The 27,602-nt window shown below is 35.8% G+C and overlaps 3 protein-coding genes across 8 annotated transcripts in view; all 3 read right to left on the bottom strand.

The window, feature by feature from the left end:
* Positions 1-27,602, bottom strand: part of LOC128679988 (uncharacterized) — a 118,767-nt gene that overhangs the window by 29,163 nt on the left and 62,002 nt on the right. Inside the window, exon 1 of one of the 4 annotated variants that reach the window (XM_053762574.2) lies at positions 15,595-16,019. The exons of the other annotated variants lie outside the window; for them this stretch is intronic. Coding sequence (XP_053618549.1) covers positions 15,595-15,612 — 18 coding nt within the window. The 5' untranslated portion in view covers positions 15,613-16,019. Of the gene's footprint in view, positions 1-15,594; positions 16,020-27,602 lie in introns of those variants that run through there. 4 annotated transcript variants of the gene reach the window in all.
* On the bottom strand, positions 354-5,271 carry LOC128679992 (uncharacterized). 3 transcript variants are annotated; one of them, XM_053762580.2, is made up of 3 exons: positions 4,920-5,271; positions 3,713-4,730; positions 354-496 (listed from the first exon to the last, which is right to left on the bottom strand). In XM_053762580.2, the coding sequence occupies exons 1-2, from the start codon at positions 5,038-5,040 to the stop codon at positions 3,718-3,720; spliced, it is 1,134 nt and encodes a 377-aa protein (XP_053618555.1). In that variant the 5' UTR covers positions 5,041-5,271; the 3' UTR covers positions 354-496; positions 3,713-3,717. The 3 variants fall into 3 exon arrangements, with proteins under 3 accessions (XP_053618555.1, XP_053618553.1, XP_053618554.1); XM_053762578.1 differs by lacking the exon at positions 354-496 and adding an exon at positions 757-1,917; XM_053762579.1 differs by lacking the exon at positions 354-496 and adding an exon at positions 757-1,079.
* Positions 19,714-21,225, bottom strand: LOC128679991 (lipase 1-like). The gene has a single exon (XM_053762577.2). The coding sequence runs from the start codon at positions 21,201-21,203 to the stop codon at positions 19,998-20,000; it is 1,206 nt and encodes a 401-aa protein (XP_053618552.1). The 5' UTR covers positions 21,204-21,225; the 3' UTR covers positions 19,714-19,997.

Raw genomic sequence — 27,602 nt, 5'->3', positions numbered from 1 at the left:
GTCGATACTAATGTCACTACATTTCTATTCCTGAGTGGATCTCACAGCGTTTCGGTGGCTGCGACAGCGTTGGGGCTAAATTACATTTTAAAAATGTTAACGACGCCAATAATTAATTTTATTACGTAACAGACTTTAAAATAATATTTGTACTGTGGTAATGAGAATTTTTTGAATGATTGATCTTGGAAATGATTCCTTTCTCAAGAAAATTGACAGATCGTAATGACAGCGCGCGGCCGCAGCGGTCGAAACGCTCTGAGAAATACCTAACGATTTTTGACGCGCGTTATAATTTATGGTTAATTGAACTTACCTTAAGTGAACTTCAACCAAAATTATGCGAGTTGCTGCATCCGTAGAGATTTTTAACTTTGTAGTCCGTTTTCTGCGGTACTGCGTCATCACACGATTTTTAGATTTTTTAAAATAATAAAATAAGGATACTTCATTGACTACTCGTTCCGGTCATCACCGCTAGATGGCGCGGCCGGATCTGCAATCATTCTTTTTAGAGAAGCTAAATTTTATCATTCTGCAGTTTATACAGGGGCGAAATAAATTACCGCGGGTGGTGAGGGGACTTAAATCTCTACGGATGCAGCAACTCGCATAATTTTGGTTGAAGTTCACTTAAGGTAAGTTCAATTAACCATAAATTATGCTTCGTTGCTGCATCCTATGAGATTTTTAACTTTGTAGATGTTTAGCGCAATCGTGCGGAATGATAGAATTTATTTTAAAATAAAATATACATTGAATAAATCAAAAGTATATTTATTTATATTATTAAAGTTTCGAATCACGAGGTAGTTAAACAGTTTCAAATCACAAGGTTTTAAATTTAATATTTACTCATTATAACTAATGTCACCTTATCACTTATAACAATTAAAACTAATTTGTATCAAAAACAGCTTGAGCGAAAGATCTGCCTTCATCAACATCTGGCAATGGTAAGTTATAGAACTTGGCAAAGCAGAGAGATGAGCCAGACCAACCAGCAGAACGCTTGATGACGTCAACGGAGATACCAGCTCGGCGCGCCGCTGACGTCGAAGCGTGCCGCGTGCTGTGAGCTGAGAACACACTGACATCTATACCGCTGTCACTGAGTACGCTCTTTATCCAGCGACTTATGGACTGAGAGCTGGCGTTATGGAAAGGTTTTTTAGTTGTTAAGATTAGCCGGTCTGTATCTGGCTCATTTCGCACATCTTTTGTTAAGTGAATATAGGCAGAGAGAACTCTCGCAGGGCAAATACAGGGCTTTTCACTGAAGAATGGAATCTGCAATCTTGGATTGTTTTTGTTAGGTGCAGATGATTTAAGTATCTCGTCTATAATGATATTAATGCATGTTTCACTAATATTAACATTACACAATTTAATTAATGATAACGTCTGAACACGTTGTCCCGTGGATAACGCGAGCAGAGTCACCAATTTTTTGGTAATAATTTCTAAAGGTAATGATTCATTAGGAAATTGACTAGAAAGATATGTCAACACCGAATTGGGATCCCACGTATTTTTATATTTTGGAAAACTTGGCCTATTTTTAAAGACACCTTTTAGGAACCTTGCTATGTAATCATTTGTACAAATTCCTTTACCTAAAATTACTGATAGCGCTGATCTCATACAGTTTAATGAACTATAGCTAGCACCATTTTTGAACTCTTGTGACAAAAATTTTAGTAACGTTGGAACATTTACCTCAAAGAAATCTAAGTTATTGTCTTTACAAAAAGAAAACCATAATTTATAAGTTGAGTTATACTGTTGCAAAGTATTCTTGGTTAAGGATTGAATCATAATGTTTATTGTGTCTATATCTAGCCCTTGTCTTCCAAACGCCTCCCGGATAACTTCGCACACGCCAGGGTAAGGCTTGACCATAACGGGTGAGGTGTTCTGTAAGGGGAAAGTAACATATTCCTATCGGGATTAAGGAATATTATATCAGTTACCGTCAGAGAAATAAAGAGCGGAAACCATGGTTGGCTTGGCCAGTAAGGTACAACTAACAGCCCAGTAGCATTATCATTGATGATTTTTCTAAGACATTTCAATATGACTGAAAAGGGTGGAAAAGCATAAAAGAAAAAATTTTTCCAATTCAAAGTGAATGCATCAATTTCAAAAGCTTCTGGGTCTCGTTTCCACGACACAAATTTAAAACATTTTTTGTTAATTCTGGATGCAAACAAGTCAATATCAGGTTGGCCTAACTCCGTGACAATATCCTGAAAACAGGATTCATGTAATTCCCACTCGGTGTCAATATTTGACAATCTTGAGGCCTGATCTGCTTCAATATTATCACAGGACCTGATGTATGATGCAAAAATGAAAATTCCTCTTTCTTCACACCACTGCCAAATTTGACGGGTTATGTCATTTAGATGGGGATATTGTACTCCACCCATTCTGTTAATGTAGGAAATGGCTGTAGTGTTGTCTATTCGTAATAGGATTTCTGCATTGTACAAATTTTTACAAAAGCATTTTAAACCAATAAAAGCGGCCAATAACTCTAAATAATTATATGATATTGATTTTCCTCATATGACCAAAATCCATTGACTGACTGTCCATTACAAAATAGTCCCCATCCAGAAAGTGAGGCATCTGAAAATATTTCATATTGAAAATGTCCAGTGCGAATAGGATTATCTACATAATTGATAACTTTTTCCCACCAAAAAAAATCCTGTAACAATTCAGGTTTTATATCCATTTTGGCATCATAATCCGGGAAATCCAACAAGGCTAAATATTTTTCCCTCTCAAAACGCTTGGTGTATAACCAGCCATAAGATACAGCTGGACAGGCTGCCGTCAAATTACCTAAAAACTTAGCAAATTCTCGAATTTTTATTGACTTTTTACTTGATATGTTTCTAACCAAATCATAGATTTTTTTACGTTTTTCGGTAGGCAATTCTAAAGTCATGTTTTGTGAATTAAGATCAATACCTAAAAACTTGCACTTTTTAGTAGGCACTAAACAACTTTTCTCATAATTAATTATAAATCCCAGTAATTCTAAGATATGCATTACTTCTGTTAATGTTTTGATACACGAGTTATAACAATCTGCTATGCACCATAAATCGTCGATATACCCTACTATTTTATGTTGTGAAGTACGCAAATAAGTAAGTACAGGTTTCATCAATTTCGTAAAAACGAGAGGAGCCGAACACAATCCAAAGGGCAGACAGGTGAATTCGTATAACTCGTTATCAAAACGAAAGCGTAGATACTTTCTATGGGACATATGAATGGCAATAACAAAGTAGGCATCCTGAAGGTCAATGGTCCCCATATATGAATTATTTGGTAACAATTTAGTAGCAGTGCGGACATCTTCCATTTTAAAGTGTTGTTGTTGAACAAATTTGTTAAGGTTTTTTAAATTAAGAATAAATCTATAGGAACCATTACTTTTTGGTATTAAAAAAATTGGGGATATAAATTGACCTTTACATGGTGAACATAGAACAATTGAACCCATATGTTTAAGTTTTTTTATAGACTCTAACATGTGAGTTCTCGAATAAGGCGGATTACTAGGTTCGTTTGTCTGAACAGGTTTTTGGTTGAATTTAATCTTGTATCCACTAACTATTTCCAAAATTTGGGGGTCAGTTGTTACATATAACCAATTGGTAAGAAAGTGTCGAATACGGCCAGCAAAAGGTACCTTCTCTAGCGACGGCGGCTGCGATAGTCCTGCGAGTATCGCCTCGGGGCTGGTGGCGGCGGAGCGCGGCGCGCCGGCGGGGCCGGGGCCCTCCTGGCGGGCGGCGGCGGCTCGGGGTAATATCGCGACGTCGGCGGCTGAGCGCGCGCTGCACTGGGCCCGCTCGCACGGCGGACCGGAGCTCGCGAGTTTCCCGTCTGGGCTAAAGGTTTTCGGTTGGCAGGTGGCTGTGGAGGAGCTGGTTTTTTGATCTGAAGACTTGATTTTTCAATGGATTTAGACGTCTTGATATTGTCACCCAAATTATCTCCAAAAAGAAATTGGTCGCGTTTCACACTTTGTATAATATTAATAAATTTGTTATCCAACATAGGAATAATTAATCGTCTACGACCCAATGTCTCCTCATAGTGGAGATCAAGAAGTATTTGATTCACTTCTGATATTTTCTTAATTATAGCCATCTTATCAACCTCCTTATTGATTAATTCCGTTGTCAAATTAACTAGACCCGCTATACCCAAACCTAATTGGTTCTGAAGCTTTTCAAGCCGTTTGTCTCTATTTTTAGCTGGGTCGGTAAGTACTGAAGCCACTTCTGGATTTAGTTTGGGCGCCTTCACCAGCTGAAAATTCTCTGGTATTATTAATTTTTGGGTAAGTAAAATTTCCTTTTGTTCTTTGGCAAGACCCTCGACCAAGATTTTTCCCAATTTTTCAGAGACTCCTTGCGGAATTTTCTTTCCGAAGATCTCTTCTGTTTTCTTAGCCTCACCAAGTATCTGCATGATTTCTTCAGGGACTGATTCTTCTGTTATCATATCTGAGTCTAGCACTGATTTTGCGTTGTCTGGAATATGTTGCGAATCTTCCGCCATAACTTCAGGAGGAAGGCATGTATTTTTTGCATGAACTTCGGCAACCGTATGTAAAGACTCAGGTGTCTCATTTTCGTCGCCGAAAGGGTACACGTCAAGCTCCACTTCACCTCGGAAATTATAGGAAGAGTCGTCACGATCTGTTTGAACAATAAAGCTAAGTTAGCTTTGGTTACTTTCTAGATGACATCACGTATCATCCCTTAGGAAAGTAGTTATTTATCATTTCCGGATGACATCGCGTGCCACCCCTTAGGAAATAATGATTTAAGTACATATAGTGAATATGTAAATGCTATTGTTCGTAAACAGTAACGAAATAAACCCACCTTCGTTCGGAAGAAAATTTGGCGTGGGCGTCCATGTTTTTCGTGAATATAATTCCCTTTCCAGGCGTCTAATTTTCCTTTCAATTTCTTCATTTGTCTTATCCTTGGTTCTTTTTCCCATTTTTCACTAAAACACACCACTAAAAACCAACTTAACCACTTTATTTCACCGTAAAACATTTAATTTTTACGGAGTGCGCGTGAACTGACGCAACACACGGAAAACGAATGATTGCAGATCCGGCCGCGCCATCTAGCGGTGATGACCGGAACGAGTAGTCAATGAAGTATCCTTATTTTATTATTTTAAAAAATCTAAAAATCGTGTGATGACGCAGTACCGCAGAAAACGGACTACAAAGTTAAAAATCTCATAGGATGCAGCAACGAAGCATAATAGCACCCATGTAAACACCTAAGAATATATTTTCAACAACAATAAATTTACAATTTAAAAATAAATAAAAAAATTTTTCAACAACAATAAACGAACCGTTTCGAGCCGCGGGTGATTGTCATCCACGTTTCCTTTGTAAAAGTTTCCAAATTACCTACAAATGTCATGAACACCTAAATTGTTCCAGACTATAATAGAACAGCAAACGGTATGGTAAACTAACTCAAATTCTTTACATAATCGCCTCTATTACCAAACAAATAGGGACCTGTGACACACAGCTGACTGTACCATGAAACATTTTCAATTAATTGAACAAAACGTGCAATTTCTATTAAAAGCTGTTAACAAACTCGCTCGTACAACTTCTTTGTGTTCAAATGTTTTTGGCATGTAATATTTGGATTTCAAAAACTTTGCCCCCTATTAAATATTAACTCTTCAGAGAAAATATCAAAGGACTTCTGAAAAGGGATGAAAGAAAGGAATGTATGGTGACGATTCAGCGTCGGTTCGGGTCAAGTTTCCCTAAGATTTATTATTTATTTGCAAAAAAAAATTTTCACATTATTAATCCTACATGTTTCACCGTCCACGGGTATGCAAATTTAAATGGAGAGCGTGCTATAATCACATCATCCCCCAAAACAAAATCGAATAAATACAAAAAAAAAACATATTTTTGACACAATCTTTAATTTGACCGATTGCAATCAATGCACGACAACAAAACGGCTTACTGGGTGAAACATGTGATCATGCTTATTATTATAAGTAATTGCATTGTCATCCAAATGAAACGTATGTACAAAATTTCAGCTCAATCGGTTGAAGATTTCTAAAGATTCCACCTGAACATTAGTATTCATTATTCATTTATGCAATGCAAATAAAAGATTGTGCTATAACATGTAACTGTATAAAATCGATATGATTTACATTAATGCTATATTTTAATCTGAGTTTATCGTTAAAATCGTATTATAATAACATTTATCAATCAACGAACTGCCGTAAATGCTTTAAATGTTGTGGATTTTTGTTGCCATAATTGGTATCGTTGAAGATTAATTTATTTGAAATTATGGACTAATCTATATGGACATCGTGTTATTTTAATGAAATATTTTGGAATACCTATGTTTATTAAGTTTTTTTTCCAAAAATATAATTTTTGACAGATCTTGTTATATTCTACGGATGACATAAAATGTCCGTGCAGTAAGCAGTTTAGGAATTCTATCGTCACGAGCCGAACCTGTGTGCATCATGTCGTGCATATCAGAAATGCATTGTTATCCAAACTAAACATGTAATAATTTGTAATCAAATATTGTAAATGCGAAAGTTTGTATTTGTGTATGTTGGTTACTCTTTCGCGCAAAATCTACTGGACAGATTGTTATGAAATTTGGTACACGGGTAGAGTATAATCTGGAATGACACATAGGGTACCTTTTCTCTCGAATTTCCCACGAGAGCGAAGCCCCAGGGCGCAGCTAGTATAAAATTAAATTATATGCTGTTAGCTAAACATATATTGATATTAACCAAGCAATGTATTCTAAAGATATCTATCTATCAAAATCGATACACCCACGCTGGTCAAGTCTGGGCCCAGCCGTTGTCTGGCGACCACGAGGACGCAGTTTCACATTTAATGGGAAAGCTATTTACGTGGTAATCGGCAAGATTGGTTCTAATTACATTTGGCCCGTGGTGTTTGAAGACTTTTTTAAAGGTGTGCGTAATGCGACTTTGTTATTCACATCTCATCATCGAGTCAGTTCAAATTCAAAACATTTATTCAGAAATTAGACCTTCACAGGCACTTTTTCTCGTCAATTTTTATATATTTATAGTTATTTCTCACAAGCTAAAAACTACTGGCATTTCGGAACGACCACTGCTGAGAAGAAATGCCGAAAGAAACTCATTTGAACAGTGTTGGTCCCTATCATGCCAGATCGGCTTACCATTATTGTTTCTTACAATGTTTTTTTTTTCTAATAATATATAAAAGTACATAATGTACATAGTCAAAAGGTATATCAAAACAGGTTATGATTGTGATCCGAGTGCTGATTATAATATAGACATGCAGCGAATCAATCATATTGCGCCATTATGACGCAACGTCAACCGTACTGCAATGTGATTGTTACACTGCGTCTCACTTCGAATCAATTCGATAGTGAGTAAATGAAATGCAAACGCGCACTAAGGCCAGTACAGAGAATCGCAAAGTACGCCATTTTATCTAAACGACGGCAGGTTAAAGTTAACGCCAAAGTTGACTAGTGCAACCCACCCTAAGTGAACAAACAGACATGCTACCCAGGTCGTTGTCTTTATTTTTCATTGTTATATTGAGAGACACACACATACACATACACACACACACACACACACACGCACACACACACACACACACACACACACACACACACATACAAAAAACACATAAAGTCTTGAAACCTCTGAAGGTCGCCCCTCATGTGCTGTAAAATGTTTACAATCCAACGTCTCTGTTTCATTCCGAGGCAGTTTAAGAAGTTTATTTTCACTTTTACAAAATATATCAATAGAAAGAAATCTGGTCTTAATGGAAAATGATTTTTTTTTTCTGATTGGCCCGGGTCTTTGATGTCTATCTATATATGTATATGTTATAAAATATAGTATCGTTGAGTTAGTAACCCATAACACAAGTCTCGAACTTACTTTGGGGCTAGCTCAATCTGTGTGTGATTTTTCCCTAATATATTTATTTATTTATTATTTATTTTAATATATGCATTTAGTGACTGCATTGCTTGTTTATCATCGAACTCACGTCGAATGAACATTGCCGAGTTTTTAAGAGAGGGCTTTTATTTACCGCAGTGAAAAACCAGCAATATATGCAGATAGTGTATAATATGCAGCGATGTAATCGAAAAAGAAATAGGAAAAGTATTTATTAATGATACGGGAGACCGATCTTTCCGGAGGTCAAATGTGAACACGTATAAAAGAAAAGTAATCAATAAAACATTCAAGTACTTACTGAAAATAGTTTTCCAAAAAGTGGCTCATACACTAAAGACTACCTTTATGGCACATATAAATGGATATAAAACAAAGATGGTTTTGTTTGATTAAAACTTCGCCGTAAACTTTACGGTCGCTTTTAAACTTAATAACGCTTATACTTTAGGAGCACCGATAGTTGTGGCGCACATACGCATTTGTATAAATACTAGCTGTTGACCGTGGCTCTGCCTGCGGTATTGAGAGGCTCTATCCTTCTAGCTATCTCTGTGCCAAATTTCATCGAAATCGGTCCAGTAGTTTTTGAGTTTATTTATCACAAAGGAAAATACAAAACAAAAATACATATTATTAATATGGATGGAAGATATCATAAAATTTTCTGCCGCATTTATGGTGATGACTTCTTAATAAAAGTTGTTATACAAAATTTTAGTTTTTTTTTTTATGATAGTTTACTTTGTTTTTGTAATTCCATACTTTTCGAAAATGGTATTTTCAAGCAACTTTAAATTTTCGTATGATGATCCAACTGCAGTTTACGATTATCATAATGATCCTAAATATATATATTCTACTCAAATTATATACATATTTTTCACAATTCTCTGACCTTGTCGACTACCTTAATCTATCAGATATTTTATCAGCCAACGGTGAATCTGGTCCTAAATCTCGTCCTATCTTTTGAAAGTCCTAAAGCCTAAAATCCATTCGTTACGAACCCTTAATCTCTGAGACTGTAAACTATTTTGTATTCCGAAACTAATTCTAACCAGATTTCAGCGCTTAAACACTATAATAGCTGTAAAACGCATGTTTAATTCGTTCTATGAACTTGTTTGGAAATATTTTTCGAAGTACTTAACTCTGACTAAAACGGAGATTCGCGTTTTATAAACTACCGACCGATTTAAACCTATTTTCTTGGCCGATTAATCTTTCACGCACCGTACAATGTAATTTTCCGTTTTATTTTTTTTAATAATAGTGTTTTTTAATTGAAACAAAAGAACCGCTTTCAAGTTGTGTTGGAAGTTTTTAATTTAAGGTATTAATTTCGCCGAGTCGTCACATTCACCTAAAAATGTCTTCTAAAATACAACTATATTACTGATACACAAGATGTCGATGCATGATCACGTCCACAAATTACAGTACATAAAAGGATCTATCCCAAATTAGAACTATTCCCGAGGGATATAGGTATATCGATCGATATATTAGGTAGGTTTATCCGAAAATAGCAAGAGACAGATAATCCTGTAATAATAATAAACTCTTTCTCACGTTTAACAAGCTATATAATTATATTATTAACATCGAATAGGGTTGGCAATATAAATGACTAGATGTTGCCCGGGGCTTCGCTTCCGTAGGAATTTTGAAATAATGTTTAGCCTTTAGCAATCTTGCATAGTATAAGTAGTACCATTCTAATGGTGAAAGATTTTTTGAAATTTGTTCGGTAGTTTCAGAGCAGATTACCCGCCTCAACATACAAACTCACAAACGCTATCGCCTCTTTATAATAATAAGTATAAATTATGATTTTTGTGGAAAATTCAGCTGTGTGTGTAATGCCGAACTGTGTGCTGTGTAAAAATGTATAGTCTTCAGTCTGATCAAAGAATTAAACCAATAAAAAGTCAATACAAACTCTCCGGACAAGCCTGCACGGTTGTTGCATTGTGACTATTTTCGTTTTAGTATATACTATCTGCCCGTCCCGGCTTCGCTCGGGTAAAAAACACAATAAATTATACACCTCGACACCTCGAATTGACACCTCGGTGGCGCAGTGGTAAAGTTCTTGCCTATGAATCGAGAGGTCCCGGGTTTCGATCCCCGGTCGGGTCATGATGGAAAATGATCTTTTTCTGATTGGCCCGGGTCTTGGATGCTTATCTATATATGTATTAGTTATAAAATATATTAACGTTGAATTAGTATCTCATAACACAAGTCTCGAACTTACTTTGGGGCTAGCTCAATCTGTGTGATTTGTCCTAATATATTTAATTATTTACCTAAACCATCCTCTGGAATCACACTATCTAATGGTGAAAACCGTATGAAAAAGTAGTTTTTGTCTTTATCGCGAACAGACCGACGCGACAGAAGACTTTGTTTTATATTATCGATATATGAGCTTGAAATGATGATGAATGTTTATGATAAATATTGTTGACAACCCTAAATTCAAAATTCAAATACAAATTCAAACGTCCTACGTCTCATAAATAAATTTGGGAGTACTAAACCCCAATATACATTAACTAATTGTTCATTACATACTGCATGTGACGTCATGATTGCAATTAATTATATACGGTGACGAAATTATGTTTTAAGTGTTTTTGGTGTGAAGGCTCATGATTGTGTACTCAGTGGTTAATATATTTTTCTTTCATTCTTTCCGGCTCTTTCTTATCGAGCGTGTCGAATTTTATTCAAGGCACCTAAAGGCATCCGACATGACTTTTATAATTAATTTGGGTAGCTTGACATACATAGATACAGGAATAAAGTAAAAAATCAATATATCATAATCGATGAATCGTGTTTACAATTTATTAGAAAGTAGTCAAAATTTCTTTTACCTTTGGAGTCAACCTTGAAAATTCAAATTCAAATTCAAATTCAAATAATTTATTCAGAAATTAGACCTTCACAGGTACTTTTTCTCGTCAATTTTTATATTTATAGAGCTACAAACTACTGGCATTTCGGAACGACCACTGCTGAGAAGAAATGCCGAAAGAAACTCATTTGAACAGTGAAAAAAAAAACTGAAACGTAAATTTTGAAAGCGATTTTTCAGTATTCTCCCGTAAATTCAGCTAAATTTTACGATGCACTCCGAGAATGCAATCAACGTGATGTTATGCACCTGACTCTCAATTTAATATGCTTTTCCTTTTAAATTTTTACTTTTATTCGTCTTCTAGAAGAAGTTTAAGTTATTCTGTTTAAGTTAAAGTCGTTTATACTTGACCATTTTTATATTACTAATAACTGCGCCCCGAGGCTTCACTCCAGTGTGTATTTCGGAATAAAAGTATCCTATGTGTTATTCCAGGTTATATTCTACCCGCGTACCAAATTTCATAAGGATCCGTCCAGTAGACATACATCCTCACAAACTTTGGCATTTATAATGTTTTTTTCATTTAGATACGAGAGATATGATACAATTGAGGAAGAACTTAGATAAAAAGAACGTTACTCAACGCAATAGAAAAGAAGAGAAAAGATGTTTAAAAACAGAGTAGAAGATGGAGTATATTCTATTTTACTCTTACAGACATTATTAAGTTTATTTTTTACGTAAATATGAGAGAGATAGGAGACATTACATTTCATATGATATTTAACGCAAAAATCAAATTCAAAATTCTTTATTGAACTGTATATCAATACAATACTTATTGACGTCAAAATCTACAGCCGACTTCCAAGCGCAGGTGAAGAAGAAGAAAAAAAATTAAAGTCGTAACAAAAAGTCCCGTTTTCAATCATAAGCCAAAAAGTTTGTGAGCTTAGGTACCTGCTTAAAAGTCAATAACTTGCTAAAATCCCGCACACGTGGAGTCCGGCCCCCAACCCTAGACTCTCTACTTTATATAACACACTTTATTTTTATTAGAGTTACTTATAACTGTGAAAGTTCAAATATCGTTATATACGTTTTTATTCGGTTTTCTCGCTTCAAAAACACCTTACAATCAAATAAAATAAAATGTATTTTTGTAAATGCTTGAATGTTACCGACTACGCTTCAGTATTTTTAAACTTTCGAAATTCGAACATTTAACTACGAATATGTTGACGACATTCAGTTAATTAATCAAAAAAGGTTCATGCTGAGTCCCGTTAATATTTTATGCAGTCAGTAGGTACACTTACTTGACCAACACAGACACAAACTAGCAAAAACATTCATGTTTCTACATCGAGTTTCACATTTCTTTCTCGTTTTAAAAACTTCTGACCAGTTATTATGAACAATTTTCTTTTTTAAAAACTAGCTAAAACTGGAATAAATGCTCCCGCCCCGGCCAGTAATTCGGAGAAAACAAATGATAACATATTCGATTTTTTTTTCTTCTTTTTTTTTTAAATCTCTGGCCAGTTATGAAAACAAATATTGAATTTTCCGTTTAAAAATACTGTTCGAACCTGGCGAAATACCTTCCATCTCTACTAGCATTTCAGTTATAGAACACAAAGGGATATTCAAATAGCCCCAAGCCACAGGGAGGCCATCATGGTAGCCACTCGTGCGAGACCGCTCAATCAACAAGTCATCCAGATTTCACATGAAATTGGATTGTTTTTTCTTTTCTTTATAGTCCTATGACCAAGATCAATTTAGAGCCATGCTTCGTTGCTCAGTCGTTCGTGCTGCGTTACGACGCAGGACATTCTGAGCATTTTGTCAAAATATTATAATCGACTACAAACGCCATTGAAAGCGATATGTACCCATTAGTTGACTATGTCAAAAACGGTGACAACCAAAATCCGTTTAGTCAATTGTGATGTGACTATATTGTACTCGTGGACGAATTTTGCGGATACGAGACGCGGACGTAATCCTCGGTTGGGAAAATTCGTAACAATTACTTCTCCCCCGTGGGCAGGGAAGTAAATTTTAAAAATAGAACTGAATGTGACAATTTGGCATAATCAAGGAAAATATCTTCAGTGTCGGGTCAGTAAATGTCAGCGGGAACCTGGACCCGTGTCACCGGGAAGTGAGTTGTTACAAAGATATAACTGAGCGGCACTTTCGAAATCAAATTCTATGGGGACGAAGCCGCGGACATTCTCTCTCTCATCTTCACGGTTGCTTTCGGAGCTGCGACGCTGCAAAGCTAGGACTCAGCGTAAAGTTTAATCATTTTTTTTTGAAGATTCGTCTCCTTGGGCTTGTCCTATTTGATGCCAAAGTTGTGTGTTAGTTGCCTTATGGAACTCTATTGTAGGGCGGGACCACACAAAATACCACATTCATAAATAATTTAAAAGAATTTTAAGTCAAATAAAACACTACCCACGCAAACAAAATCAATAATATACAAGGTTTGGAGTAAAATCGGACTTAGGTACATATATTATAGTTAAAATAACATTATTATATGAACGTTAACAATTATAAACAATTGTCTAAGAGTGGGTGGCACCGATCAATTTGGACGTTGACTTTAACCTGCGCAGAATACTGCAAAGTTCCGACGCCATGTTGTCTAAAGTAGTATCAGTGGACTAAACGGAAATTGCTGGCCACATTTTTCGATTTTGTCAACTGTGTGTCAAATCGGCAATATTAAAATTGAATATTTATGTCACTAGATGGCGATATTTAGTTTTAGAACGCGCTATCGTGTGTCGCTCAAGAAATTATATGGTGTTTTGACATATATGAAGTTTTTTTGGCTTTACTTTTTGATTCTGAAGTTTATATTTCTGTTGGACCTCACGTGTATTTTTGACAATAAGCCGATTGTTCACTGTGACTACATTGTACAATGGAAACCTATAATACTTTCTACAAAAATATATTTAGTGTGGCATAATTTTGACGTGACAACGTCTTAAATTAGGTTGCGGCTGGGAGTCACTTATGAAAAAGTGTAACGCCCGGTAACGTTACGATGAGTCACCGAACGAGAGAGAGGCCCGCCGAATGCCTTGCGTCTCTCTCCCACTCAACTATGATCGGTCTGCCGCGCGCGTAAAAAGACGTTGTCACGTAAAATCTTCGCCCGTAAAACCGACTTTACAGGCAACCATTTTTTCTACATAATGTTTTCGCTAAAAATAAAAGAACCAGATTAAAATTAGAGTGTCGCTAGTGTCAACGTCAAAGTTAACTGGCGCGCCTCACCCTATTTAAACAATTGCCTAAACAATTGACCAAAACCAACATTTGAAAGGTTAACCTCATCTGATGTTGCGCAAATAGGTACCTACTGGGTGTCGATTCTGCTAAATGTTTAGCCATTATCGTGTCTCAATAGTTTTTTAATAGTAATAATATAATAGTACCGAAACAATTACCAATTTCACAAAAAAAAATTAAATACGACTCCTGTCAGTTAAGATTAGTTTCATTTAAAGATTTGGTAAATGAAAATCATTTGACAATAATGCCATTATTACCTATATATTTTTTTAACAACACGCAATGAAAACTACAATTAAAATTCTATTGAGACACGATAATGAATTGATGTTAACAGAGTCGGCGCGCGGCGCCCTGTAAACCAATCCCAATATTTGTGTGGCCAAACAAGCTATTTTAGGAGTCTCTTTGTGCTTTAAAATTGTTTTTTATTGTTATCATTGTCCTGTCCTTACACTCGTTCGTCTATGTTCGCATCTTCGCTGTAGCGCCCCCGTCCCGCCTCACCCACTTCCCGCCTCGCCCGCGATCTACATTGAGTGTTTAGCACGAAAGGATAATTCAACAAAGATTTTGTATGTCAGTTTAACGATCAAAAATCGTCGAGCAAACGTCACTGTTTATGATGTCAGCTATCTCGTCCTGCTGTTGTGTTTTATAAATAAATGAATATCAATCAATCGAAATCAATATATTGTTTCTTTAAACTTTAAACGCATAAATGTTGATACTTTTTACAATCATATTCTCATATCTGTAAATTAAATCTTTCACACTGGGAGTGCAAGAAAAACATAGAATGTGCCACCTGCACCTCCTCCAGCGCAGATTGTAAAGGTCGGTCAAGGGAAAGGGCTATACATTTTAGATTCTCACAAGCTATCACAATTTGTTCTCAATTCTATTATAAAAACAAGCCCTCTGTATAGTTAAACGTGGCCTTCGAGTGCGCAGCTCGTGGCTCTGTCCACCCCGTATTGGATAAAAACGTGATACTATATCTTAATCTAAATCCCTACACAATATAACATGAAAGAAATGTGAAAAAAAATCGATGCATTGGTATGATATTGCCTACAGAACCATTTCCAATTAAAATCACGCTTCACCGATTTGTGATTAAATGAATGTTGAGTTTCGTGTCTCACTCCCTAGCGTATATATACCTACATGATATTATGTATTCAAATACCTAATGGTAGAAGTCGACACAAACGGTAAGTTTAGGTACTCCTGTGAAAACTTATCGAAGTTTTTATATCAATAATTAGTCATTATTACGAGTGTTGTGAAGTCGTAATTACGAGAGGGAATGTAAAAAAGTTTTTACTTACCATTTTGCCGTCAGCCATTTTGTATCCATCATTTGAATACACGATAATTGCAATATTTCATTTTAGTTCACACACTAGAGCGAACTAATGAACACAAAATGAAAGTGATAGTTCACTTAACATTGCGGTCATTATATATTTAGAAAATTTATCAATAAAATCTGCATAAATGTAAACATGCGTTCTTATGTGGGCTCCACAGTTGCCAAAGCGAATGCTTAATCATTGCGTAGTTTGTATGACAGCCTTTATTTACCGCAATGAAAAATCAACAATATATACCGTACACGCCAACGTCTGGCGAACTGTTCGCGGACAGCGTGGAGCCGGCATTAAATTGTATGAATAATTGTTTTTTTTATTGCACTAACACATTTTCGAGTGAATATTTTTTGGGCGCACGCTCGCGGATCAGCCAAGTCCGCAAACAATGATTCTGAATTAGTACTCGATGCTACCAAAACCAATTCCGATGGCACTATGAAATGTTAATTCAATTTACACTCCGCCCAAAAGCTCTTGAGACTTGTGAATAGAAGTAATTAGTTCCAAACGTTTTAATGTCTGAATTTCGCTGAATTTTGTGTTTGTAATTGCTATACGTATATGTTTCCCGCCTAATAATATATTGTTTCACTACAATATACCTACTTTCCTATTCTGATAATAGTGAAAGTTATTAAAATAGTGAGATGGATTTCTCCGAATCCTGAATTTCACCGAATTATTTGTAAGCAAATGACACTTTTTATCATGGATTAATTTAAATTGTATTGACAAGTCAAGTTTTAAAGAAAATGTGAAACGAAAAATCACTTTATGCCATTGGAGTTATAGCGTTTAGGGACAAACCCTAAATCATTCTTGAAGTTTATTGATTACCTATATTTATTTATTTAATAATATTGAGAAATTTCTCATACAAAAGATCTAATCTATCTTTTTTCTTACTAGAAGTTTGTAAGGCTCTACCTACTTATTTATCAATAATATTAACTTAACAAATATTTATAAACAAGCAAATTAAATAATGATTAAATTTTATCTATTTCGAAATTGAGACACTATAGTGAAATTTCAAAAAACCTTTTAGTGTATCACCCAACACAAAGTTATAACCGATGTGCCAACTCGGTGTTTTTTCATTAAACTTTACATAAATAAACCTCCCGTGGCCAAACGGCTGCGAAATTCACTCAAAAAATAATTTATTCCAATTAGGAAACTGTCCTTCGCCGAAATATTTGCACGAAACCAACTTTTTAATTTTCCCACAAAGTTTTTAAACGTTCACCATTTGAATCACATTTTTTTTAAAACATAAAAGACTGGCCGCATAACCGTAGACGCTATTACATTAAAAAGTTAAATTGTCATTAAAAGTTAGCGTTCGAAATTTGAAAGGAGCAGAAATGGCCGCGGCTAGCCGTCGCGGTTTGAGGACGAGTGCGAGTGATGTCCGTCGTTTTCAGCCCTTCTCGATGGGCGCGGGCCAAATCATAGGAGGGCGCGAGAGAACTTTAATAACAATATATTTTTATTGACTACAGCCGTCCGAAACTGTTCTGCCTTTGCTCGGATAAAAATGTTATAAATTATAACACTTAAACCTTTTTCAGAAATCACACTATCTATTGATGAAAACGCGGCAAAGGATTTTGTTTTGGAATATGGATGTAAGGATAATAAAAAGTTTATTTTTTTAACTTAATCAAATCAGTTACAGTTTGTCTTGTGTTACATACATTAGATGAAAGTCTTTAAGGACTTTAATGGGCTGATTTCTGGATGAAAAAAACACTCCACTTAAATGATTGTTTAATTCTTTTTTTTTATAGCTTATCGTGCCGTATTTTTGCAATCATCTTTCCTTAATTAACAAATTTGGATACTTTTATCCAATCCGAAAAAATTGTCACAAAAATTAATATTTTGTAATCTTTTTTTATGTTTTTATTTTAACTGTGTGTTAAGTTATAATATTTAGGATAATATATTTATTCATAATACTATCGCAAATAAATTCCCAAAGGCTGATTGGTGTAGAATGCTTTTAGTATTCATTCCGCCCTACTTTGAAAAAATAAGTATATTTCTGAAGGCGAGAGTCTCATGCCTTGGCCCACAGCACACGTGCGTCACATAGTGACGACGATAGACGTTACCGTCAACTCTGTAAATTCATTATTCCATTGATAACCACCCTTTCATTCACAGCTCAAGAATTAAGGACATGTTAACGAAAATGCACGACAAAGCAGTGAACTGAATGTAACTTCTATCAATTGGTAGTATAAAATTCCATGTTGAAAGTTAAAGTGAAAGTAATTTTATTTAATTTGAACAAAAACTGGCCTGAAAAATTGTACGAAACACAATTGTTAGCTTGTAACGTGTATAAATTATAACCCCGCCGAAATAAATGTGAACATCGCTGCAAACAAACGTCAGTTAGACAGATCCAACCACAATTCCGTGGCGTTACATCGATATTTAATGACTGCAATGAGTAGGCCAAAGCATTTATAATGCACACTGGCAGAAAATATGGTTCTATTTTTAAAAAGTACGAACGAACAACTGTGAAATTAAAAAGTTTATCATTACTTTTATATTAATCCAAATGTCACACGTAGGGTTCAATCGATAGGACCTTGATACGTTATGATAGAAACTTTTAATATATGGGCCAGTTTCGCCATTTTCTTATTAAATCAAAGAATTAAACTAACTCGCGTGTGGCACCCCTGGAGTCGGAGGCGTCTATAGGGTCAGGTTGGCCGCATGCCTCCTAAAAGTTAAGTTAATAAGTAATGTATATCAGACTAAGTTGAATAATATGTTTTTTAGTTCTACTTCTATATCAAAGCTTAAAACAGAACACTCTATTTATGCAGTAGTGCAAAAAATGGACAAACATAGTGCTAGTTGGCGCTATCATCAGGTTGTCACGTCCAGTTTTACTTGTGCCCAACTTTATTACCACTAGCTGTGTCCAATTATATCAGTGAGGTGTCCACGATTCGTTAGTTTTGTGGGACATGCAAAATTATTCTTAAAGCTTAGGCCTACTTGCAAGTCTTATCGGCTTAAAAACCTACAAAGATATATTATTTGTCATATTTCGTTAGCAATTTTTTGAAAAAAAAATTGAAAGGAATACGACCCGCGGCCATTTTTAACTGTCAAACATCAAACAAATACCACATCAATCCATGAGTCAATATAAAGTAGATCTATTATACTAAGTGACTGGTTTTCTTGTTAAAAAAAAAACATTTCTGTCGAATCGAGCGGATTGAGCATTTATATAACATTGAGTGGAATCAAATAATTCAGCTGATTTCTTTCATTATAAAAGCGGGTGTCACTAGAAAATGTAGTAAACTATAATATTGTCCGACTCCAAGCCGAAGTTCGTTGTCACCCCACCAAATAAACAGAGACAATGGCATTAGACACAGTGACTACGGTCGTAAGATTAGCACTTTCTGCCGATATTACTGTGCCTGATGTGGTGTGGGCGTGTGCGAAATCTAGATAGGTATTGGTTTGAATTAGAGAAACATATTAAAGCCCTGTCTAGCCGCACACGGCGCCTCCAAAATATTTTAATGGATTAAATCAATTACAAGTCTTAATTTTTATTACGTCAACAGGAAATGCTCACGATCTAGAACACTTGATGCAGACCCGTGATGGTCCAGCGAAACTATAGGAAATATAGAAATGACGCCTTAACAAAAGTTGTTCGGCCTGATGGAAATGATAGGATACCTGTTGATGTATAAAAATCGAAGATCTGGAACACCTGAAGAAGAGTCACAATGGTTCAACTAAACTATAGGAAATATATATTTCAGTCGTATGAGAATCTTCTGTATAGGTATCGTTACGCTTTGTCTGTACATTTAAATTTCTCTAAAAATTTTGTTTCCTTACCAAAAATTGTTAGGCCACGCGAACGAAGTCGCGGGCATCAGATAGTTTAGTATATTTTATCTATTACTTTTATTATTCTTGGTGCCGAAAGTGTGCTGTCATTAGGGCTTTAATTACTTTGGGGCAAACTTAATCTGTGTAATTTGTCAATATTTCGGAGGAATCACTCAATCAATGACTATTAATTTTAAAAAATACATTGTTTATTTACTTAATAAATTAATTTAAAATATTAAACATTTTACTCTCATGTAACGGTATTAGAGTCTCCTCTCGATTACACAAAGTCGAAATTAATAATACATTTTACGAGTGAGTTATTTATTTAGCTATTAAATAAAATTACTAAAGTAGGTATGTATTATAGGAAGGAATTAACTAAATATATATAAGTGATTATTAAAAAAGTAAATGCAATTTCTTTTCGTACTATACCTATCATTAAGATTTGATAGTAAACCTTACGACATGTATTCAGTATTGTATCTAAGCAAATACTCTCGTATCTTCGGAAACATTGATCCAGCTATATTGCTACTGTACACATTATCCAAATGAGTCCATTTAGGATCTGGAACTAACGACACATCTACCACATTAGGTAACTTTGACACTAACCATTCCACATCTACAGGATCAACAAGACCATCGTTTTGCCCATAAATTAACATCACAGGCATAGTCGAAGCACTTAAGTTGTATTTAGGAGGATTTTCACTACCGTAAACTTTAATATTATCAACACCATAATCGAATTTTTGGAAATTTTCCGTAGCCACACTTTGACCACATCGAGCCATGCTTTTTACAGATGTCCCCGATGGGAAATGACCAACTAAAGTCTTAACAGTAGTATCTAATATTGAGTTTGGATGAGAACTGTCTAGTATCCATAATAAAGTCAAACAGAAATTGGTCGCATCGTCGTTGTTACAAAATTCTGTGAAAAATTCTCTGTATTCTTTTCCAAACACTTCATAAACACCGGACTTAGTTAAAACTCCTTCTAGCTTCCACAATTTTGTGCTTATAACTCTAAATGCTATAGACTTAGAGTTCGTATGTCTTGCAGCAGGAGCTAAACCGATAAAAGCATTCAATTTATCACAATATCCAGGTCTTTCCGAGCACATCACAAATATAGTAGCGGCGCCTTGTGAAAATCCAATATAATTCAATTTGCGCAATCCAGTTTTGCCCAGAACAAAATCAACAGTCGCTGGTATGTCATAATAACCAATTTCGTCTACAGAGTAATTCCAAAATTCTTGATCTTTATCTGGATTGAGATGTTCATGAGCTCTCGAGTAATAGCTTCCCCGGCAATTCCCAACCCAGACATCTTGACAGTCATCAGCCAAAAGATACGCTAGTCCCGAACCTGGACCTGCATCTACAAATGAATCTGCTGTCAGTAGAAGCCCATGCATCAATATTACTGGTGGCATTTTCAACTCACATGCTTTTCTTCTCATTCTAAATATCGTCAAAATATATCCATCATCTGTTGGAAATTTATATTCCTCAGATATATATCCATATTTATTTGCCAGTTCAGTGAAATTCAGCTTAGAATCTGGTATATTTAATTTATCATCGACACTTAAACTTTTAGCGCTGTTAAGGTACAACATAACAAAATACACAATATGCTCCAACAAAACCATGGTGCTCACTAAACAACAAGCGTCGAAGCTTCCTCCAATCCTGTTTTGTAAGGTCATTATAAAATTGTAATTTATGCACATATATGACTTTTTAATTTAACTGGCAGATCTTGTATACCAAGGTATTGCCAAGGTAAAGCCAAACTAGAATCGCATCACACAGGGTTCCGTACATATAATAATATATGATTTTTGTGAAACTGAATGCAATATATCGACTTGATTGAGAGTTTAAATTTTCATATTTATAGGTCAATTTCTCTCTTTGGTTTTACTCTAATTAAGAAGTTAATGAATTGGGTTGAAACAAAGAAGAACATATGCTTATATAACCCTTTTTATGCAGTTGTGTAAAATCTCGTATTTTTTATTAATTCCTATGATATGAGATATACTTCTAATATGCAGACAAGGGTTCCGTTTTCAACAATTGAGAACGGAATCCTAATGGAAGTCTTGAGAAAAGTTGCTAATATACGATTAGAGGATAAAACAAGTTTTTGTTTTTAAGGTTCTACTAAAATTAATTACAGTATTGTTAATAAAATCAGTGCCTCGGGCCGTTGGTCCCGGCTGTAATTGCATATTTACCCGAACCTAAGACCGGCTGCACCTGAGTCTAGCCGAACTTCGGGGTTTAGCCGTAACATGTACAGTAAATATGTGGTATAATGTTTGTTTCTCTAGAAAAAAACAATTCATCTCTGAAGAAATAACTCTTCTATTTGGAGCACACGCTCCACCCGCAATTAGCGCCGACTAAGACAACGCAGGCCACGCTCCATGTTTTCAAATATTGGCTCGGATGTAGGCCATCGAGACTATGCCAAGATTGCAAGCAGATATTCCCATTGGGATTGATGTAAAGAAAGAAAGAAAGAAAAATATTTTATTTGATATCACAAACTTATATATAGGATTTCACAATTTGGGCGTATTTGTGTACACCAAAAAGGCTTCCTCTCAGCGTAATGTTGCGGTGATGACCACAACGCTGGTCTTCCGAGGACACCTTTACAAAATTAAAATTATATAACTACTTAAAAGTTTAAAACAAAAATATAAAACAAGCACACTAGGGAGGCGCTACACTGTGTCTAAGTTGTATGTAGTTGTATGTAGTTCTCCTATTATTTTGTAGCGGCCGTCCCGGCTTCGCTCGGGTAAAGCTATAATGAATTATAGTACATCTAAACCTTACTCGGGATATATACTATCTATTGGTGAAAACAGTAGAAAAATCCTCTCCATAGTTTGTGAATTTATCGCGTAAGTTTTTGAATTTATAGACAGACACATTTTTTTTAACATCTTTAAGGATGTAAGGATTTAAGGCACGGACGAAGATTATATTGTATCTATCTGTCATGTGCACACGTTCCCGAGTCTGTGACGTCGTGACGCCCCGCGGAGCCCAATTTGTAATGTGCAAAACACAATCGATTTGCCATCGACACGCGAAGAAAAAGTGTGATAAACAGGTCCTTTACTTATCAAACGGATATATACAATAGCGATGATGATTGTGACACTCAAAGAATTTTCAATAATATTGCGGTGCCAAGAGGAAGACTTCACTAAGAAGGGAATGAATGGGGGTGAGGTTTTCATCCCTGCAATATGGGGACAATGCAGCGGACAATACACGTTATTAATTTCCTGGTCGTTTGTTTGTATATCCATAATATTGAATATTTTAGTTTTGACTTTCAGTTGAATAGAATAGAAGAATTTTGCCGATAGAAGAAGAATGGACGTTATTTTGTTGAGTTTTTAAGTCGATTTTCTATTTTCCATTGTATTTTTCCAACCTTGAATATACTAGTTGACTAGTCCATATTCCGCCATGGATATTGTACGAAGACCATGGAGCCTAGCTCTTAGTCCCATACCTTCGGGACAAATTGCAATGCTGTCCACATTATCGCGGACCAGTTTTAGTTCAGACGACCTCGGTGGCACAGTGGTAAAGTGCTTGCCTCAGAACCGAGAGGTCCCGGGATCGATCCGGTCGGGTCATGATGGAAAATGATCTTTTTCTGATTGGCCCGGGTCTTGGATGTTTATCTATATGTGTATTTGTCATAAAATATAGTATCGTCGAGTTAGTATCCCACAACACATGTCTCGAACTTACTTTAGGGCTAGCTCAATCTATGTGATTTGTCCTAATATATTTATTTTATTATTTATTTTGTCGAACTTGTCGTACTGCTGGTTTTTCATTGTGGTAAATAAAAGCACTCATACAAAATACGCAATGTTCATTCATTCGCGTCGGCATCGAGTTCGGTGATCTACACGATCAGCGAGCCGGCATGAGAATCGCAATTGAGAGTGTTACCATTGCTCAGTCGTGCCCCGTTGTGACGTCGCAGTGGGAACACGCACTGAGCCAGTAAGCAAAAATTTCCAATTACATAACTATGTAAATGTCAACGTAATAACGTGACGTGAGTTAACTTGAACTTGCTTCGACGACAGTGTCACGCGAGCTGTGGTGCCGGCGCCAGCTGCTGGTCGCGTGGCCTCCACCTTCAAACATTATAGGTACTTTATTTATTTTGTACTGGCGACTCGTCTCGGCTTCACACGCGGTTACTTCTTACTTTGTATTTCCCTCGAGAACAATTCCGCTGGTATGCCTCTTGTCCGGGCCCTTTCTGCGTGCGGAGTCTGAACCGCTGCTTATTTGAGACAGCCCAGCTCCTTCTATATACCATTGGGTAGTTCCTATTCTTCATAGTCATATTCCTCATGGCTGAAGGTCGTGGTCATTACGCGGAATGAAACACACACAACAACTTTCCTGGCATTATTAATGGAGTGATTTGCCATTGCCTCCGGATCCTAAGTCCACTTTTACATTCAAACATGTTCTCACTCAAATGGTGGTGGCGTCGTGGGCCGGGTCGTGAGGTTCCCTCTATTATGGTTGATGCTACGCGATGGCTGTCCCATGCGTCAACTCGTGAACGGGTGCTGCCAGTGGGAACTGGTCATCTCGTTTCTCATATATTTTCATGTAAGTTAATTGTGTTTCACATCTATATATATATACTTATATTATAATCAGCACTCGGATCACAATCATAACCTGTTTTGATATACCTTTTGACTATGTACATTATGTACTTTTATATATTATTAGAAAAAAAACATTGTAAGAAACAATAATGGTAAGCCGATCTGGCATGATAGGGACCAACACTGTTCAAATGAGTTTCTTTCGGCATTTCTTCTCAGCAGTGGTCGTTCCGAAATGCCGATTGGTATACAAACTCATGTGGCACGAGTAGGATTCGAACCTGGGATCTTTCGATCCATAGGCGGGCGTCTTAACCACTACACCACCACCGCTTCTAGTTCCTATAAGACCTTTTATTGTATCAACATGTAATTTAAGAGCGAGGTTCTTGTTGGTGGAGTTCCTCGTTCAACTCCTTCACTTCTTGATACGACACGACCCACTTTTTCTTTAATTTGTTTGGTGTAACATCTCTTGGTCTTCCTGAGCCCCTTTTCCATCCACCTTTCCTTCTATAATAATTCTGAAAAAAGGCATCGTGTCGTATCGAGTGTCCTAACATTTTACAATACAATACAATACAATATTCTTTATTGCACCAAAAGCGAAATTAACAAAAAAGGCGGACTTATCGCCAAAAGCGATCTCTTCCAGTCAACCGATTTTCCCACTTCTATTTTCAATATGTTTCAAGATGTTTCTTTTTTCCCCAATTACCTTACCTTATTATACACCTTTTATTTACTGCAGTGAATAACCAGCAATGTATTTTAAATTCACCAAAGTTTAGCGCTAGTATATAGTCAGACAGAGACAATAGGCTAGTTGACAAATTTTTGTTTTGATGACTATTCGGAGGCCAACCAGTTAAAAAAAAATACTGTGATAATGACAATGCTTTCAAAGATATGACAAAAATAAAATCACACATATTTGAACTCGTCTAAACGCTCCGTACTGAATGACATGTAGGAGTGACGTCACAACGTGCTAAAATGTTCGCTAAGAAAGCTATGTTATACGTATTGTAGGCGGCTGACACGATGTATCGCCCCACATATAGTGGCAAGTGAGGGTAGGTAGACGATGATATTTTTTAATATACGTAACATTTCGTACATTAAAAATGGGTATCTCAGTTCAAATCAAAGTCGATCACTCTGTCCGTCTGTCTATCGATCAGATTTTCTCAATAAACGGTCTCTTTAAGCTGTGTTAAAATCATATTTCTAAATTAACATGATTGAAAATTAACAGGGAAATAAATAATAGGAAAGTTGACTTTAAAATTTTAAGGTTTACTTTTACTAAATCGGAGGTTGCGCAAGATAGAGAGAAATGGAAGGGGATGGGGTAGGCAAAAAACTTTTACCCCGTGTTTCGCGGCGTCACAACCCCGAATGCAACAAGGACACTAGAAAATGAGACGGAGAATAAATAAATAATCTGTAGGCAGAAACAGAAAACACAAGTCTAAGTCAAGTTCAAGAGTTTGACCTATGTGGCTGCGACTCAAGTACAGTCATTTCACATTGGGCGAGTAACATTAACAAGTTAGTTGTCAAACTAAGTGTTGCCGAACTATCAATGGTTTTGATCGAAAAAGGCCATAGTGTTGATAGGCCTGTCGATAACATCGGTAGCTAATCTGGAGCAACACGATAGTATCGAAACGTGAAAACGAATAATTGATTAGGCTATCGATACTATCGAAAGTATTTCACAGCAATATTACATAAACTATCGATAGAATTAATTTGCTATTGATATGATTGACAGTATCGATACAGTCGATAGAATTGTATAAAATATCACTATAGATATTATGTTCTTTGTCAATAGTATTGCACCAAAACCCAGCCATCGATGTTATTGTTTTTCCTCAAATAGTTGACTATCGAGCGGCTATCGAACTCGACAATCTAACCGATCAGACTGTCGACACGGTATCTGAACCACAGGTGGCTAAAACCAAACACACACTAGTCACGTGAAACTACAATTATGTACCACGATTACTACTAATGTATTGATATTTCGTCACTTTGTTCGATATGTAAAAATATTAATTAAAAAAAAACATATTTATATCTTGCATGGTTTTTCTATTCAATTAACCTTCTTCAAATTAAATTTCGCATTAGTTAGAACTTCAAGAAGGACATTAGCTATCTGGAAAAAAGCACAGTTACCGAGGAAAATTCACGCAAGCCGGCACAAGCTAGTTAATTATTTAAATAACTTCAGACCAAAAATCACGCCAACAATCAATATGCCGTTAAAATAAATAAAAAAACAAAATTGTCGTAGTTTTAGTGAAACTTGAAAACTATGACGAAAGAACAAATAAATGACTATTTTAAGAAGCAAGTCGCAAGCGATCGCCCTGTTTGAACTTATTACCGTCACTTGATAATTTATTCCAACTAGTACTTGTGCACACAATCTCAATATAAACAAATCGATAAATTAATAAATATCTGTATAGTTGCATACATGTTTGTATTATCTATACATAAATGTGCAAGTGTGTTTGTTTGTCCTTCTATCACGTTAAAACGAAACTTGGAATTGAGGTGGTATCTATGATGACCACAAGCTGCACGACGCGGTGTTCCCCGCGTAATTATGCACAGCGCTTGGATTAACAAAATACTGTATGTGATAATCCAACATTATCAGCTACCTGCCTCGAAACCTAACTTCATAAAAATTTACCTAGCCGTTGGAACTTGAAGAAGTCACAAACATTCCTTTATTATATTGATGGATGGTATTAAAAAAAAACTCAATAAAATAGTTTATAAGTGTACCGTGTGTTTGTGTGCCTAAGCTTGGCTGCCTATAAAAAAGTATGTTGACAGCTGTCAAGTTTTAGCGCCTTTTTGGATATTGTTGAAAATTGAGAGCAATATAAACTATACCTTGATTTCTATTTAAAAAAATTATAATAATACATATTGATTATGTAAATATTAAAGTGCATATGTATTAACAGTGCCTTTGTGCAAAAACAATTAGGTATAGAGCAAAGCCATTTAGTTCTGCAGTTTGCTTAACAATTAGGTATAGAGAAATTCCATTTAGTTCTTCAGTTTGCTTTTGTTCGTTCAAATCTTCCCATTTCTAGCATTTATAATATGAACAGATAAACTAACTAGTTGTATATTATCATTACATACAATTAACCCTGAAATACTTATTGCAAATCTTTTTTAAGCAGTTGCGAAAACAGAAAACCTCTTTTTCATCGCTGGTGGAAATTACATACGTATTGAATTGACCTAGACTTCAGAAACAACATTTCAATTATGCAATATGAACTATCGCATGCTCAGGTAAGCATTGCTCGCTGTTTGTTTCGAAAGCGA

The sequence above is a fragment of the Plodia interpunctella genome, chromosome 22, assembly GCF_027563975.2.
Source record: "Plodia interpunctella isolate USDA-ARS_2022_Savannah chromosome 22, ilPloInte3.2, whole genome shotgun sequence".
NCBI lineage: Eukaryota > Metazoa > Arthropoda > Insecta > Lepidoptera > Pyralidae > Plodia > Plodia interpunctella.
Note: the sequence above shows the minus strand (reverse complement) of the source record. Positions and strands in the feature narration are given on the sequence as shown.

What these genes read in the sequence shown, in the direction of transcription:
- LOC128679991 (XM_053762577.2), bottom strand. Translation starts at nt 21,203, where the DNA reads ATGGTTTTGTTGGAGCATATTGTGTATTTTGTTATGTTGTACCTTAAC.
- LOC128679992 (XM_053762580.2), bottom strand. Translation starts at nt 5,040, where the DNA reads ATGGGAAAAAGAACCAAGGATAAGACAAATGAAGAAATTGAAAGGAAA. An exon ending in AAATTTTCTTCCGAACGAAG is followed by an intron (nt 4,731 to 4,919) that starts GTGGGTTTATTT and finishes TTGTTCAAACAG; the next exon opens with ATCGTGACGACTCTTCCTAT.